The sequence below is a fragment of the Ammospiza nelsoni genome, chromosome 1 (genome assembly GCF_027579445.1).
Source record: "Ammospiza nelsoni isolate bAmmNel1 chromosome 1, bAmmNel1.pri, whole genome shotgun sequence".
NCBI classification, from domain to species: Eukaryota; Metazoa; Chordata; class Aves; order Passeriformes; family Passerellidae; genus Ammospiza; species Ammospiza nelsoni.
In genome coordinates this window covers 24,875,271-24,888,592 of record NC_080633.1, presented here as the reverse complement: position 1 = coordinate 24,888,592, position 13,322 = coordinate 24,875,271, and the positions used below count along the sequence as shown (strand labels likewise).

Sequence of the window (13,322 nt, the reverse complement as noted above, 5' to 3'; positions counted from 1 at the left end):
TGCTGCTGCTTTTTGTGCAATCTCATTTTAAACAAGAAAAAAAGGGAAAAGTTTCTCTTCCAAGGCCTTGAAGTGAATGACTAAGCTATCAGTCCCAGTGTAGCTGGGATAACAGCAGATACAGAATGTGTGGAGCATTTTGTTTGGCAAATATGGACTCATGTTACTATGACAAGCAGCAGGGCATGATTTCACAAAACTATCTGTATGAGCAGGGTCAAATTTTCTCTTTTCAAAATATGCGTATCCACATCCATTTGCATTTAAAGTCTAAACCACAAAACTCTGAATGTGAAATGCAAAATAAACCCAAGCCAAACTAGTATGAAATCCCTTTTCCTACCTGTGAGTTACTCACATGATAGTCCCTTGCAGGAGCCTGGTGTGGTTCCATGTACCTTTTTACTTTGTTTTCAAGATCACTGCTATTTAAATTTCATCTCTGTACTGCTGTCCTGTGTAGACTATGCATCCCACCAATTCTCCCTGCCATGATCATTCACCATCACTTCCACAGAGCACCATTTTTCACATGATGTCTCCACATTCCATAGGGTGATCAGCTTTTCTCATTATCTAAATATTTTCCCCTCCTTTATCATACAACTAACTGCAATGCTTATTTTTCAGAAGAGTATATACAGTAATGTCCTCATTTCTTCTGTGTTAACACACTACGTTGTCACCCAAATTCTGGCTTTCTGGAAAGGAAAATAAATTTCTGTTTTCAGGAACATCTCTTGATTAGAAATACTCTCCTTCCAAAGGACAATATCACACAACACTGTAGCATGTGTAACACCAACAGCTTTTTTACTTGTATGTCAATGGTCTCCAGCTTGAGAAATGTAAGGAAAGAGCAAGGAGTATCCAGGCACCACTTGTCCCTTTCCCTCCCACTGAAATCTGGGAAGAATACAGTGCAGTCTGAGCTGCTGGGTGGGAAACTAAACAGTAAATGCTTGTGCTAGGAGAGCAGAAGGGAGGTGGAAGGGATAAAGACAAGGCATTCATCTTGTGTTGGTCTGTCAGCGCAACAAGCTCCAGCACAGCTTGTGTGGTTCCCAGCAGCCAGCACCGGGGAAAGAGGGACAGGAAATAAGAGCAAAGAGGAGGCAGGAGCAAGATCAGGTGGGAAGAAACATGACAGAAACTGTTCAGGTCCTGCTTGCAAAAGGTCTAAAGATCTAAAGATCTAAAGATCATGAAGGCACTTTGATCAAACTCCACTCAGGCAGCCACCAAACATCATGGCTCAGACTGGGGTTCTGGGAAGACTGCTCTTATAGTGTCCACCTTTCCAATTCACTGCCTCCTTCCTGCCCCTGCTGATCCTTTCTCCTGTTTCCTTTGCTGCCATTACTGCCCTCCTTCTTATTTCAGGAATTCTCATTTGCGAAATCTGACTGTCCTGGGCTGCTTCAAAAGAGGCCATCAGGTCAAGGGTCATGATTATCTCCCTCTGCTCTGCTCTCCTGAGACCCCATCTGGAGTACTGCATCCAGCTCTGGAGCCCACAATACAGAACAGCCATTGATCTGTTGCAGCAGGTCCAGAGAAGGGTCCTGAGGAAGATTAAAGGGCTGGAGCACCTCTCCCATGAGGACAGGCTGAGTGTTGGAGTTGTTCAGCATGGATCAGTGCAGGCCCTGGCGAGGCCTTATTGCAGCCTTTTGATATATAAAGGGAGCTTATAAGAAAGATGGGGACAGAGTTTTTACCACACCCTGTAGTATCAGGACAAGGGGGACTGGTTTTAAATCAAAAGAATGTAGATTTAGATTGAACAAAATGGCTGTGGAAGAATGTTTTGGAACTGGAACTACATGATCTTTAGGGTCCCTTCCAACCCAAACCATTCTGTCATTTCATGATTGTAAGAAATGTCTTATGAGAGTGGTGAGACACTGGAACATGTTGTTGTTGGAACAGAGAAGGTGTGGGTGCCCCAAGACACATCCATTCCCTGGACATGTTCAAGGCCAGGATGGATGGGCTTTGAGCAACCTGGTTTAATGAAAGGTGTCTCTGCCCATGGTGGAGGGGTTGGACGTGATAAACTTTAAAGGTCTCTTCCCAAACCATTCTGCGATGCTGACGACAGGTACTCAGAGCTCTGAGCACAGCTCTAACATGGCAAAGCCTGGCTGTGTAGCAAACAGCACCAAAATGCAGCACACCATGAATACCATGACAGCCAACAGCCAGGTTGATAACAGCGCGCAACACTTTCCCAGTCATACCGATTCAGAGAAATGCCATTCATAATAAGGAACCCCCCTCTTTTTATGTGTATTTGTTTCCTTTTTTTATACAATGTTCTCCACATCCTCAGACAAACTTAGCCCCATGGGTTTCAACTGACAGCACATGCAGGAAATGTCACTAGGGCAGCCTAAGGAATGCGTGGCCTACCACACAGCTGAGAATTGTGAAAGCACTTGAAGTTGCCAGTGCAGAATAATCTTTTCTTCGTATCTCCATCCAACTTATATAATTCCACTTAAAATTTCTGCTCACTGTAAAGACACTTTGTCTTATTGCTGTGTTTCCTCTCAAAAGAAAATGAAATTATTATGTTTTTCCTAAGCTGTGACTGATCATTCTCTAATGAAATGTACATGAGCTCTAAGCTGAGCAATCTGATTCTTAAGGACGTGTGTTGCCCATGCAAAATGATCTGTCATCTTGCTTACTGGCCATGACTCAATGGTGTTCATAAAACTGAAGTTGCAGGAGCAAATAGAATTCATTAGAAAAGTGCCATTCTGCTCACATATGTATGCTGAACTCCCTCTTTGTCTCTGAGTTAAGCAATTCACAGGACAACTGTTTGCTTTTTTTGCCATAGCAACATTCTTTTCCTGTGATCAGTGCAACAGGCCCTTAAAATGGACAGTGTTTACCAAGTGTCACAACACAGAAGACTCGTGGCACCTTTTTTCTTTCAGTGAAGCAAGAAACACAGTGACTTTGACCAATGCCTTTGATGATATGTCACTCAGAAGAAGAGACCACACCTGGGAGCAAATTTTGCAATTCCAGGAAGCTAGTTTTCCATTTGTATTTTAAACCTGTTTGACTGAAGATGGATTTTAAAAGAAAAAAAGACAAGTGAAGAAAGATACTGGCCACCAAGAAGATAATTAATAAACAAAAAAGAAGTTTAGAGCATGTGATACTTGAAACTAGAAATACATAAACCCCCCACCAAACAAAGATAAACAGAACAAATAACCCCAAACACAACAAAACAACTCCCAGAAAGGAAAAACAGACTAGTCAACTGCCTTTTCCAAGTTAAAGGAAGCAGCGAAAGTGAGGATCCCAGGACTGGTCCCTAAAGCATTTAAAAGCAACTGATGATTTTCAATGTCATGGTCATGAACTGGGAAGGAACAGAAATGTCCTACTGAGGGGCAGAAGTGAAGACCAGGATTAAACATGCAGACCTAAGGCACTTAAAGGCACTTAAATGGTTTCACACATCTGAGCCTTCACCTGAGCAGTCATGGTTGAAGTTATGCGAAACTATTTTCAGGATGGGAAGTTAACACCTCTAGATGCTGTGATACAGCACACTGCACCCACTGAGTACTGGGCTCCCTTCTGAACACTGGTTACTCTTTTTCTTGTTCACCACAATTGGTGATCTCTGAAGTTTGCAGCTTGGCCCAAACCATGGGTCTTGTCCCTGCTGCCAGTGCTTTTATGTATTTTATATCAGGTAGTTGGAAAAAAGCAAACCCAAGGGGTCCAGCAAGGTTTACACAGTAGCCACTGCAGAAAGCAGCTCCCTCTCGTTGGTGAGCTCCCAGACTCTTCCTCCTTGCTGGCCGCTGCCTGGCCACAGCAGGCAAGGAGAGAGGCCCTTCCCAGGCTGCTCATCCAGGGCAAGGGTTCACCTGCTCCTGCTGAGTCGTTGTGGACAAAAAAAGGAATTGAAACCTGGTGTTCCAGTTCCTGGCAGAGCACAGTGAGAGCCAGGCAGTTGTGCAAGACTGGACAGTACCAAGCTGCCTGTGGTTTTAGCAGGAGTGATCTAACCTGCCAGGCTTTGTGCATTGATGCTGTCAGTGCGCGTCACTTTTGCCTGGGCCATGAGTAATGCTGCCTGAGGAGTCTCACTGCAGCCCAGAGCTTCTCATGGTTTGTTTAATTTTGGCTTCAAACTGAGCATAGAAATGCACAATGCACATCCTTGCAGTCTGTATACATCTCAATTAAAGCAGAAGCAGTGGTAGTATCACAACTCCTGCTTGCCTGAGTCTGCAGTGATGTCCTTGGCAAGTGTAACCTCCTGTCCTTTGTTAAAACTACTCTCACATGTACTATTTATCTCAGGCTGAACTAAGAACTTTAGTTCAATAAACAAACTTTTTTTTAAAGGCATTTGAACTCCAAAATATTTGGTCTGTGATGAACCCAAAACAATGAGTGATTTTATTTGTTCACTTAATCAAAACACCACTTAGAATGATTAATTCCCCAGCCACACACAGACTGGGACATGCACAGCAGCATGAATACAGTGAGATTATTTAAACAACCTTGGAATCTAAAGAGGACCAATCTTCTTACTGTGAACTACATTCTATTTAACTTAAAGAACCAGACACTGAGGGGTAGGGAAAAAGTTTGCAGGCTGAAAGTAGAGAATCCAGACTTGGATCTGGTTTCCTGGAATATCCAGAATCCATATAACCCAAATACCTAGATTTGAGTACAGCCTGAGTTCTGAGTAACATAAACTCTGTGACAATATAACTTCAGCGAAAGGAATGTACCACTTATGTCCAAAGTGTACAGAGGTAAAACAGATTTGCAAAACAAAGCTCTGACACCCTGCAAGAGCCACTTAACTTTACACAGCCAATAAGTTACCTTTCTAAAATCCATGATCAGCATCATAATGCACTGTACTACAGGAAAAGTCACCATCTTTCTATTTCATGCTGATATTTTGATAGCCTTTGCACTATATTTGTAATAGACATAACATGATGCCATAATTTCTTTCCAGAGTAGCAACAAGAAAAATAAACAAGGCAAAAAAGAGCGTCTGCAATGGCTCACAAAATATATTCTGCTTCAGTTTTTTTTAGAGAAAAAGCAATTTTTCTACAGAAAGGGAATGTCCTCTGTATCCAGGCTATGACGGATTTCGAAAACAGATCCTAAAAGATCATTGCAACTTACAAGAAAAGAAAAGTGCTGTTAGTCATGCAAAGAGTGACCCCTGTGTCCCTGCAGAAGCACAAATGATGACTTACCACTGGCTACTCCCCACAGCCGCTCTTCTTGGAATTGCAACATCTGGTATGTAAAACCGTTTCCTTCCTCACCGATGAGGTTCTTGCAGGGGACCCTTACATCTTCAAAAAAGATCTGAGCTGTGTCCGATGACCTCATACCCAGTTTGTCTATCTTTTTAGCAACATGAATGCCTGAAGAGAAAGGTGCATGAGAAAGACCACAAAAAATAGAAGCACTATGAACAAATACAATGTTTTCAGAAGGAAAAGTCTGCAGATGTGAATGTACATTCCAAGACAACAGTGCAATCTACCTTCAGGAAAAACATAACAGTATTCTGGAATGAAATGGCCCAGATCCTGTTTTAAAAGGTTTTTCCACTTCATTAAACCAGCAAATCAGAAACTTTAAATGTAAAAGTCCTGCTTTTCATTATATCCCCAAATAATAATATTTACTAATCATAATAATCTTACTCCACACAGGTCCTCAAACAATGCAATTTTATTTGTTTGTGTTTGATTTTTATCTAGCATTACAATAAAGTGCTGAAATTCAATTTGGCAATATTTGCTGAGTGCCTGCACTGCTATGAAACAGTACACAAATATTCAGTAAGGAAAAAAACAGAGCTACATTTTAAGCTGCAGCTAGAGTATTTCTCCTCCTGGAAATCCTGTTCCTTCCCTCTCTTCTTAATTTATCCTCCCTTTCCTAGCCTATGCTGATTTTTTCTGGTACAGCGATCACTCAGTTTTCACGTGTGTATGTTTGTGAGGAGAGTTTGGGTCCCCACAGACTCTCTCTACACAGCACTGACTCTGACCCTGCATGCATTGGTCTGTTGAAGATGAACCTGGTTCATTTAGGCCTGGCCACATGAGGGTTCAGCTACCTCATCACCCTGGGCAGGACTCCTTCCCACTGTTTGTTTTCTCATAGCTACAAGTTCTTCCCTGCTGTTGTTCAGGTGCAAACATGGCTCACCCCTGTGCCGCGAGAGTTTAACAGGCACCCACTGTTTTCCCCTGGCATTTCTCCTGTCTTCAGCTTTTGTCTCCCTGTTGATCTGGAGCTAATTCAAATATTCCGGGTGAAAGTCAAGAATGTTTCAAAAGCAAAAGGAGGACAACAACCAGGCATAAGGATTTGTGCATAATACATTAATTACATCTGACAAGTCTGTATGTGTAGCAAAACAGTCCTCCAACTCAGCATATGTATCTTTGTCAGATAACCAAAGCTTTTTACTACTCATGTCCATGTTATTCCAACCAGCTTTGTGATGAGAAGGTATTCTGTTGTTACTTTCCTCTTTATTCGTTTTCAGTCCTCTACTGCTCTCTGGCATGGCTCAGTAGAACCTGGTTGGTCACCACACAGACTGTTCTTGCTCTTCTGTACTTGTTCATATCTTGCTATTCTTCACAACTTTCAGAAAATATCTCTTTCTGAACTAATACAGACATCTCATCCTTTACTCAAAGGAAGCCTTCAGACGTATGAAAATTACTTTGGTTTTGTAGGCAGAAGAAGTTGGCAGTAATTTCCTTCAAATTTACTCTCTCTGGCTGCACTAAATAAGGTTATGGAAATTTTCATCTCTTCACAGAGATGAAATACTGACATTATTTACAAATGCCAAGACTTCTCTGAGAACAATGTTCACATAGACTTCCACAAGTTCCACTCAAGATTTTTTCTCCACCAACCAAGCTGTAAACAGGTTATGTATTAGGAAGACTTGCTTTGATATATGATCAATGCAAGAGCAAAATCAGGACAGCCGTATAAGAATTCTTGACTTTTGAATTGAAAATTATCCAGTAATTTGTACTCAGTCAGCTAAAAAATCATTTGTGGTTTGTTTCCATATTAAAAACATAGCTAAATAACCACACACTGAGCAATTTAGAAGCCCAGATGAAATCAGGAACATTGTTTCCCATTGGAATACTGTTATTTGGTTTCTGTGAGAATTGCAGATATCAGGTACGGTCTAAAGCCAACTGGCTTTATGTAATCACTGCTCCTCAGCCACATGAAGATGCACTTACTGCTCTTGTTAGTGGGTGGTTTAAAAGGACTCTCCTCAAGAAAGCAAAACTGCTGCCAGTTCATTATTACATTGCTAAATTAATCCCGTTGTTTACTTCCCAGATCCACATACAGCAAATACCACTGAAGAAAGCTCTTACAGGCTTGGTTAGTGAGCTAAATGTGCTGATGACTTCTGTCTGCAATTCTTCCAGACTGGGTTGTGGTTCAATTTTCCTGGGTCCAGCAGCATCCCCCTTTGTCATGCCCTACCAGTTTCACTTGCTCTTAATTCATGGTTCTCACCCACAAGGAGACCAAGCTGCATCAGTCCCATGGGATGCCCCTTCTGAGGCTATGCTTTACATTGTGGAAGACAATCATACATAATCATCTCTTTGGCCACTATGGGGGCATCAAAGCCTCCCTTCATGTAATTATCTTCCTTCTCTTCCTAAGGGGTACTACAAATGAGAAATTACCAGCAGCAGTAGAAATTACTGGCCCAGGTAAGTCCTGGAGTTCATCTGTATTAAATAAATTACACGCAATAACTCACAAATCTGAACTTAACAAGGCCAAGCACATGACTTACTAGAATCACTGTAACAGAGCCATTTAAGCTACTTGCACCAGTATCATTGAGATGGATTGCTATTTCTCTGCCTGGGCAGTTCTTCCCAAGCATCTTTGATTTTTCATTTTCTCCCATTCCTTCAGCCTTCTGACAATCTCTTTTATTTCCTGTATTCTATCTTAAGAAAAAGGCAGTTGCTCTCTCCTGACACCATTTACTGCCATTACAAATGGAAACAGACACATTTTAAATTGCAATCCAAGAAACACACCCTTTCTCTTTTCATGGTTGCTCTTCTCCTTATTAACTCCTCCTTGCAATCTCCCCTAGAGCTATCTGAGGACTCAGAGGACAAACCAGAGGACAAAACAGTTACCATATCAGGGCTGCAAGCCATTTGTCTATATACTTTACACACAGACATTTTGCAATGTGCTAGATTCTCTTTCATTATATGAAAAATTCAGCTGCTTTTTAAAGACATTGTTATTGCATGAGGAGTATTCACCTAATTTGGATATTTATTGTGGATCCATGGTGCTGTTATCCAAACTTCCTTTATGAGAAATGTATTCAGCAATGTCTGTCAAATCTAGACCAGGATTTGCTTCAGCCTAGATTAGAGAGTATATATACCTAAAATTAGTAGAAGCAAATCCTACTTTGTCTATCCAATAAATTATCAATTGTTGAAATCAGTAATTCATTTTCAAACTTGGAATTTTTTTCTCTCCCTCTTTTTTTCCTCCACCACGCGATATAAATACAAAACAACTTAGATTTTTAGCAAAAATACACCACAGATCCTTCCTTCCCCAGACTTATAGGCTGGTGCCTGCAGAGGTGAGTCAGACACAGCACATTTGCTCTCTGTTGCAGCTGTTTTTGAGCTTTGACACACATACATCCCCGGACGTTTGAGAGTGCATCATTCCGTGATGTCCTCCAGACACTTCCCGTACAGCCTTGCTCTGCTGCCCTCCACGGAGTATAATCTTTAGCAGACAGACATCCTTAGGATGTATCAAACCAGATGGAGTTTCCTGAAAATCTCACTTCTGATATGACTCACCCACAGAGCACAATCAACAGCCTTAATACTTCATTTCAAAAGGTCACCAATCTTGGTACTGTGACCCCTTTGGAGATAAATATGTGTTCATCACAGAAGAATTAGAACACATGCATTTTGAGGGGCACAAATTTTGTTCCTAGGAAGACTTCTACACTTCTGCAGATCAGAATAAGGTGTCTCAGACAATTTTTCTACTCTAAATCTATTTAATGCAGGTAAAGAAGGTCCGCATGTAGGCTGTGAGATCTAACATCTCCCCACTCCTAGAGCTATGACAACTCGTGTCTTTTTGGAATAAGCCAAATAGCTGAAAACCTTTAAGTAAATTTCTGTGTATTTTATCTGACACCAACTGTGGGTCAGCTGCTTTGTTGTTTTAGGAAGATTGATCTCAGAGAAGAAGTACTGCATTTGCATTCTGACCTGTCCATGAAAAATCACAAGAAGGACTTCATTCTTTTATCAGCAGATGGCTGAATAGTGAATTTAACTGGAAATTCAGAGCAATTCTGGCTGTAAGTTACATGTTTGCTCATCACTTCTCAATAAGGATGAAGTTCACAAGTAGTGAAGCAGCTCAGGTCTGTCTTCCATGAGCACCCATTCAAAGCCTGTCTTGCATGAGCAGAAGTAGTAGAAGCTCACTCAGAACCTGCTTGATTCCCAAGGCAATTCACTTGCTTGACTTACTCCATGCTTAAATTCATTTAAAAGACATTCCCTTAAGAAGCTCTCATCATCCTCTTTTGCAACACTGAAGACCTGGGTTTTGTTCTCGGTCTAATCCATTAAGTGAACACAGATTCATTCCCTTCACTGTTATAGTGGTGTTCCTACATGTGAAATGCCAATAATGGCATATTTTGTATGCAAAATACTCTGAATTGAATGAACAAAAGAGCCCTGAGTATAAATATATTATATATAAATACATTAATAGACATTAGTCTATATTTAAAAACTATTAAATTGTATTAAACTGTTTGCATGAAATGAACATTAACTTTAAAAATTAAGCATTAAATATACTATATATTATATAGAGCATAAATTTATATATTCTATATTTTTAAATATTAAAATGAGTTAAAACTGAAAAGGTTTAAAAATTTTTGAACAGGCATCAAAACTTCAAAAGATCCCCACCAGCACAATCTTAACTGCATCCTGTCTGGATGATGTTCCCTATGCATACAGCACTCGTGCATTCTGTGAGGTCTGCAGGTTACCCAGGAACAGACACTGTGTGCATGTACCACTGAAACTGGTAGTCTTAGCTCAGGAAGTATTTCTTCCATGTCTTTAGCAGAATTGCTTGTCTTATTCAAAAACAAGTCCTTACTTCCAGGATATTGGAATCTTTCACTCCAGCCCACATTTAACTCTTATACTATTTTTTTAATTTAACTGGTAATAGTGCCCTGGTGAAGGGATCCCTTTGCACAGCACAGCCATGAAACACTCTAAATATGCCTGCAATTCTCTTCAGCAAGCCCACCAGGCCTGAGAGGTATTTCCCAAGTTTGACATCTCTAAACTCTTTATTCTTTTATTTTCATATGCATATGAATCATTGCCATGAAAATGTATCTGACCAACTTCTCTAAATATATTTTTGGTTAAACACCTTTCCTTCTTGTATTAGGCATACAAAGAACACCAATAAAATCAAATGAGAAGACAAAGAGTTCTGTGTTATTACCAGGTAGATTCATTGGCAGACATATGAGAGATTTATTTTGATGGGGAGGTCCTTCGCTGGTGTTTGCCAGGAGGCACATCCAGTCTGCCTGGCTCCCGGACGTAATCCACATCTTACCACCATTTATGACATACTCATCGCCCTTTTTCACGGCTGTTGTCTTGATATCTATTTCAAAACACAGGAAATGAATGGTTATTACTGTGAAGGAGGGGTATATCGATCCAGTTATGACTGGCAGGGTCATTCCCTTGCTCTTGAGATAGAAAACTATTTGGTTCTCCCTCATACTCCCCTGTCCTATAACCCTTCCAGGCCATAAGGCAAAGCTGTCTAGAAAACTCTTGGAAGGCAAGCCAGGGAAACAGGACCACTTCTTCCACCTTCCTTTAGGTGGAGTCTTCATCCCAGTGGATGAGAGCACAAAACTTCCTAAGTAAATGTGGTGGTCAAAAACTTGGGAGAGAAGGATTTCACTGTGAGGTGATCTGTTACAGTTTCTCTTACTGTGTGCTTTAGTCCTGAGGAGTCCATTAATTCCAGAGTCATGACTTAAACAAACACAAGCCTCGGTACCTGTTAATGCATAAACATAAATCAACATGCATTTCCTGCATGCTCTTGGTCACAGTTCTGCAATACCTTCAAAGCTGGAAAGCTACTGAAGGCCAAGTCTGAATGCAATGAGTGTGTGGACATGAAGGACTTCTAAATACCTATAAATGCTATTTATACACCCTGGAAAAAAAGAATCTTATTTTCATCTGCAATGGTTCACATCATGCTGCAAGCAGCCCTACCTGCAACAGAGAGCCAGAGAGAATCATTAGTTATTATTTATCCTCCAGCAGAGTTTCCAAAGGGCTCCCTTCTTTTCCCTGCAATTGAACTTTGACAAGAGCCCCAGTTGATGAAGACTCTCCAACAGATATCCAGCTGTAAGTAGGGGATGGTATAAAAGAACCTAGCCACACTCCTAACAGCACCTGTGAATCTAACAAGACTATGAAATTCATGAGAGAACATCCACTGAAGGGGGATCATAGACTTGGAGGGTAGGAGTCAGACACCAAGTGGAGTGGGCAGGCATGTTTAAATCATCTGGTTACACTTTCACACACAATCACCTCAGTCTGCACATGCACATTCTTCCCTGGGGCTCTAAACATAAACCAAAAGCAAACCCAAGTATCTGATCTTCATTTAGGAGGTAAACTGGGACTGAGGTCAGCACAGCTGAAAATTTTTCTTGTTAATGAAGGCACAGGAGAAAAATAATGGGAGAAAATTAAATAAGGTATTAAATAAGGAAGTATGGAATTTAGCTATGGCTAAAGGAACATAAGCAAGGGAAAGAGTTGTTAATCATGTGGATAAAACCAGCAGACACATAAAAAGACTGTGGCAAATCTGTCCAAGGGACTTGATATGAAATCTGTATAAAAATGAATGCCAAGACACTTAAGTAATCTAAAGTACTGGCACTCATAATACACAGACACAGACATTGGACACTCACATACATGGAGACTAAATAATAATGGAAGGACACACAAGAGCTGGAATAAGGAATATGACTGTACTGAAATGGTGTGACAAGGACGGGAGCATACACAGTGATTTACATCATGCATCCCTTTGCTGTGGAACAGCTACTGAAGAGATTAGATAGAAGTCCCATAGAAGGCCTGCAAAGCAACAATGAGCACTGTGATGTTACCACAAATGTAAATAGTTCTTGTGGGCATGGCGTCACAGGGGCCTAACCACCCAAACACAGATTAAAGAACAAATGCCTTACTAATGAGAAAGTTCAAGTACTCCAGATTCAATTGTTCACAGTTTGCTTCAAACACGTGAGAAACAACTATTTCAAACGATCTTGTGAAGAATTAATTCTCTTTAATTAGAGATGATTAAGAAAGATGATCAAATCAATACATAAGTTTTATGTTTAAAATATAGCAGGCTTTGAAAACCTACTTAGCAATTTACTATGGTCAAATGGACTCAGGAATATGGCTATGAAGATAATTTGGAATATCTCTGGTAAAAGGCTACTTCAGTGGGTGCTCCATAACTCATTTTTGCAGGCACACACCACTGACTCTCACAACCTCTTGCACAGCATTCTCTGAGGAGCCCTTCTAGGAAAGCACAAGGCATCACGAGAGGTGAATGATACAGCTGGTGCCCTATAAGCAATGAGGGCTGGTCACATCACTGTTCAAATCACACTAACTCAAGCCTCAATTTTCTTCTCTACTGCACTCGAGTCCAGCCATGCACTCAAATAGATCTGACTAAAGGTAAGGTTGGCTTCAACTTTTAAGGTCAATATTACAGTCAAAGATAAGCAACACACATCCTTAAAGTAAAATATGAAGAACACATATCTTAAATTTTCATCAGCATAGGAAAAACTTCAAAGAAATACCTTCAAGTCTGACTGAATGAATAATCACATCAAAAACCAGGAAATGACTTGCAGGAAATGAACAAGATTAATGATGAAAGTAAGCTACAATTTGGAGTTTGGAATACAAGTATTAAAATAGGTCGAACTAGGTTAAATCTTGCAGATGAAAACCAACAAAATCAAAGAAGACTGTGGTGGCAAACAAAACTGTTTCAGCCATAGAAATGAAAAGAGAATGGGAAAAAAAAGGAGGCGC

General features: G+C 40.6%; 1 protein-coding gene across 1 annotated transcript in view; it reads right to left on the bottom strand.

Moving 5' to 3' along the window:
* Window positions 1-13,322, bottom strand: part of LOC132071808 (probable acyl-CoA dehydrogenase 6) — a 75,282-nt gene that overhangs the window by 8,781 nt on the left and 53,179 nt on the right. The window contains exons 5-6 of the mRNA XM_059469590.1: window positions 10,648-10,815; window positions 5,274-5,447 (exon numbers count right to left, since the gene is read on the bottom strand). Of these exons, the coding sequence (XP_059325573.1) occupies window positions 5,274-5,447; window positions 10,648-10,815 (342 nt within the window). The remainder of the gene's footprint in view (window positions 1-5,273; window positions 5,448-10,647; window positions 10,816-13,322) is intronic.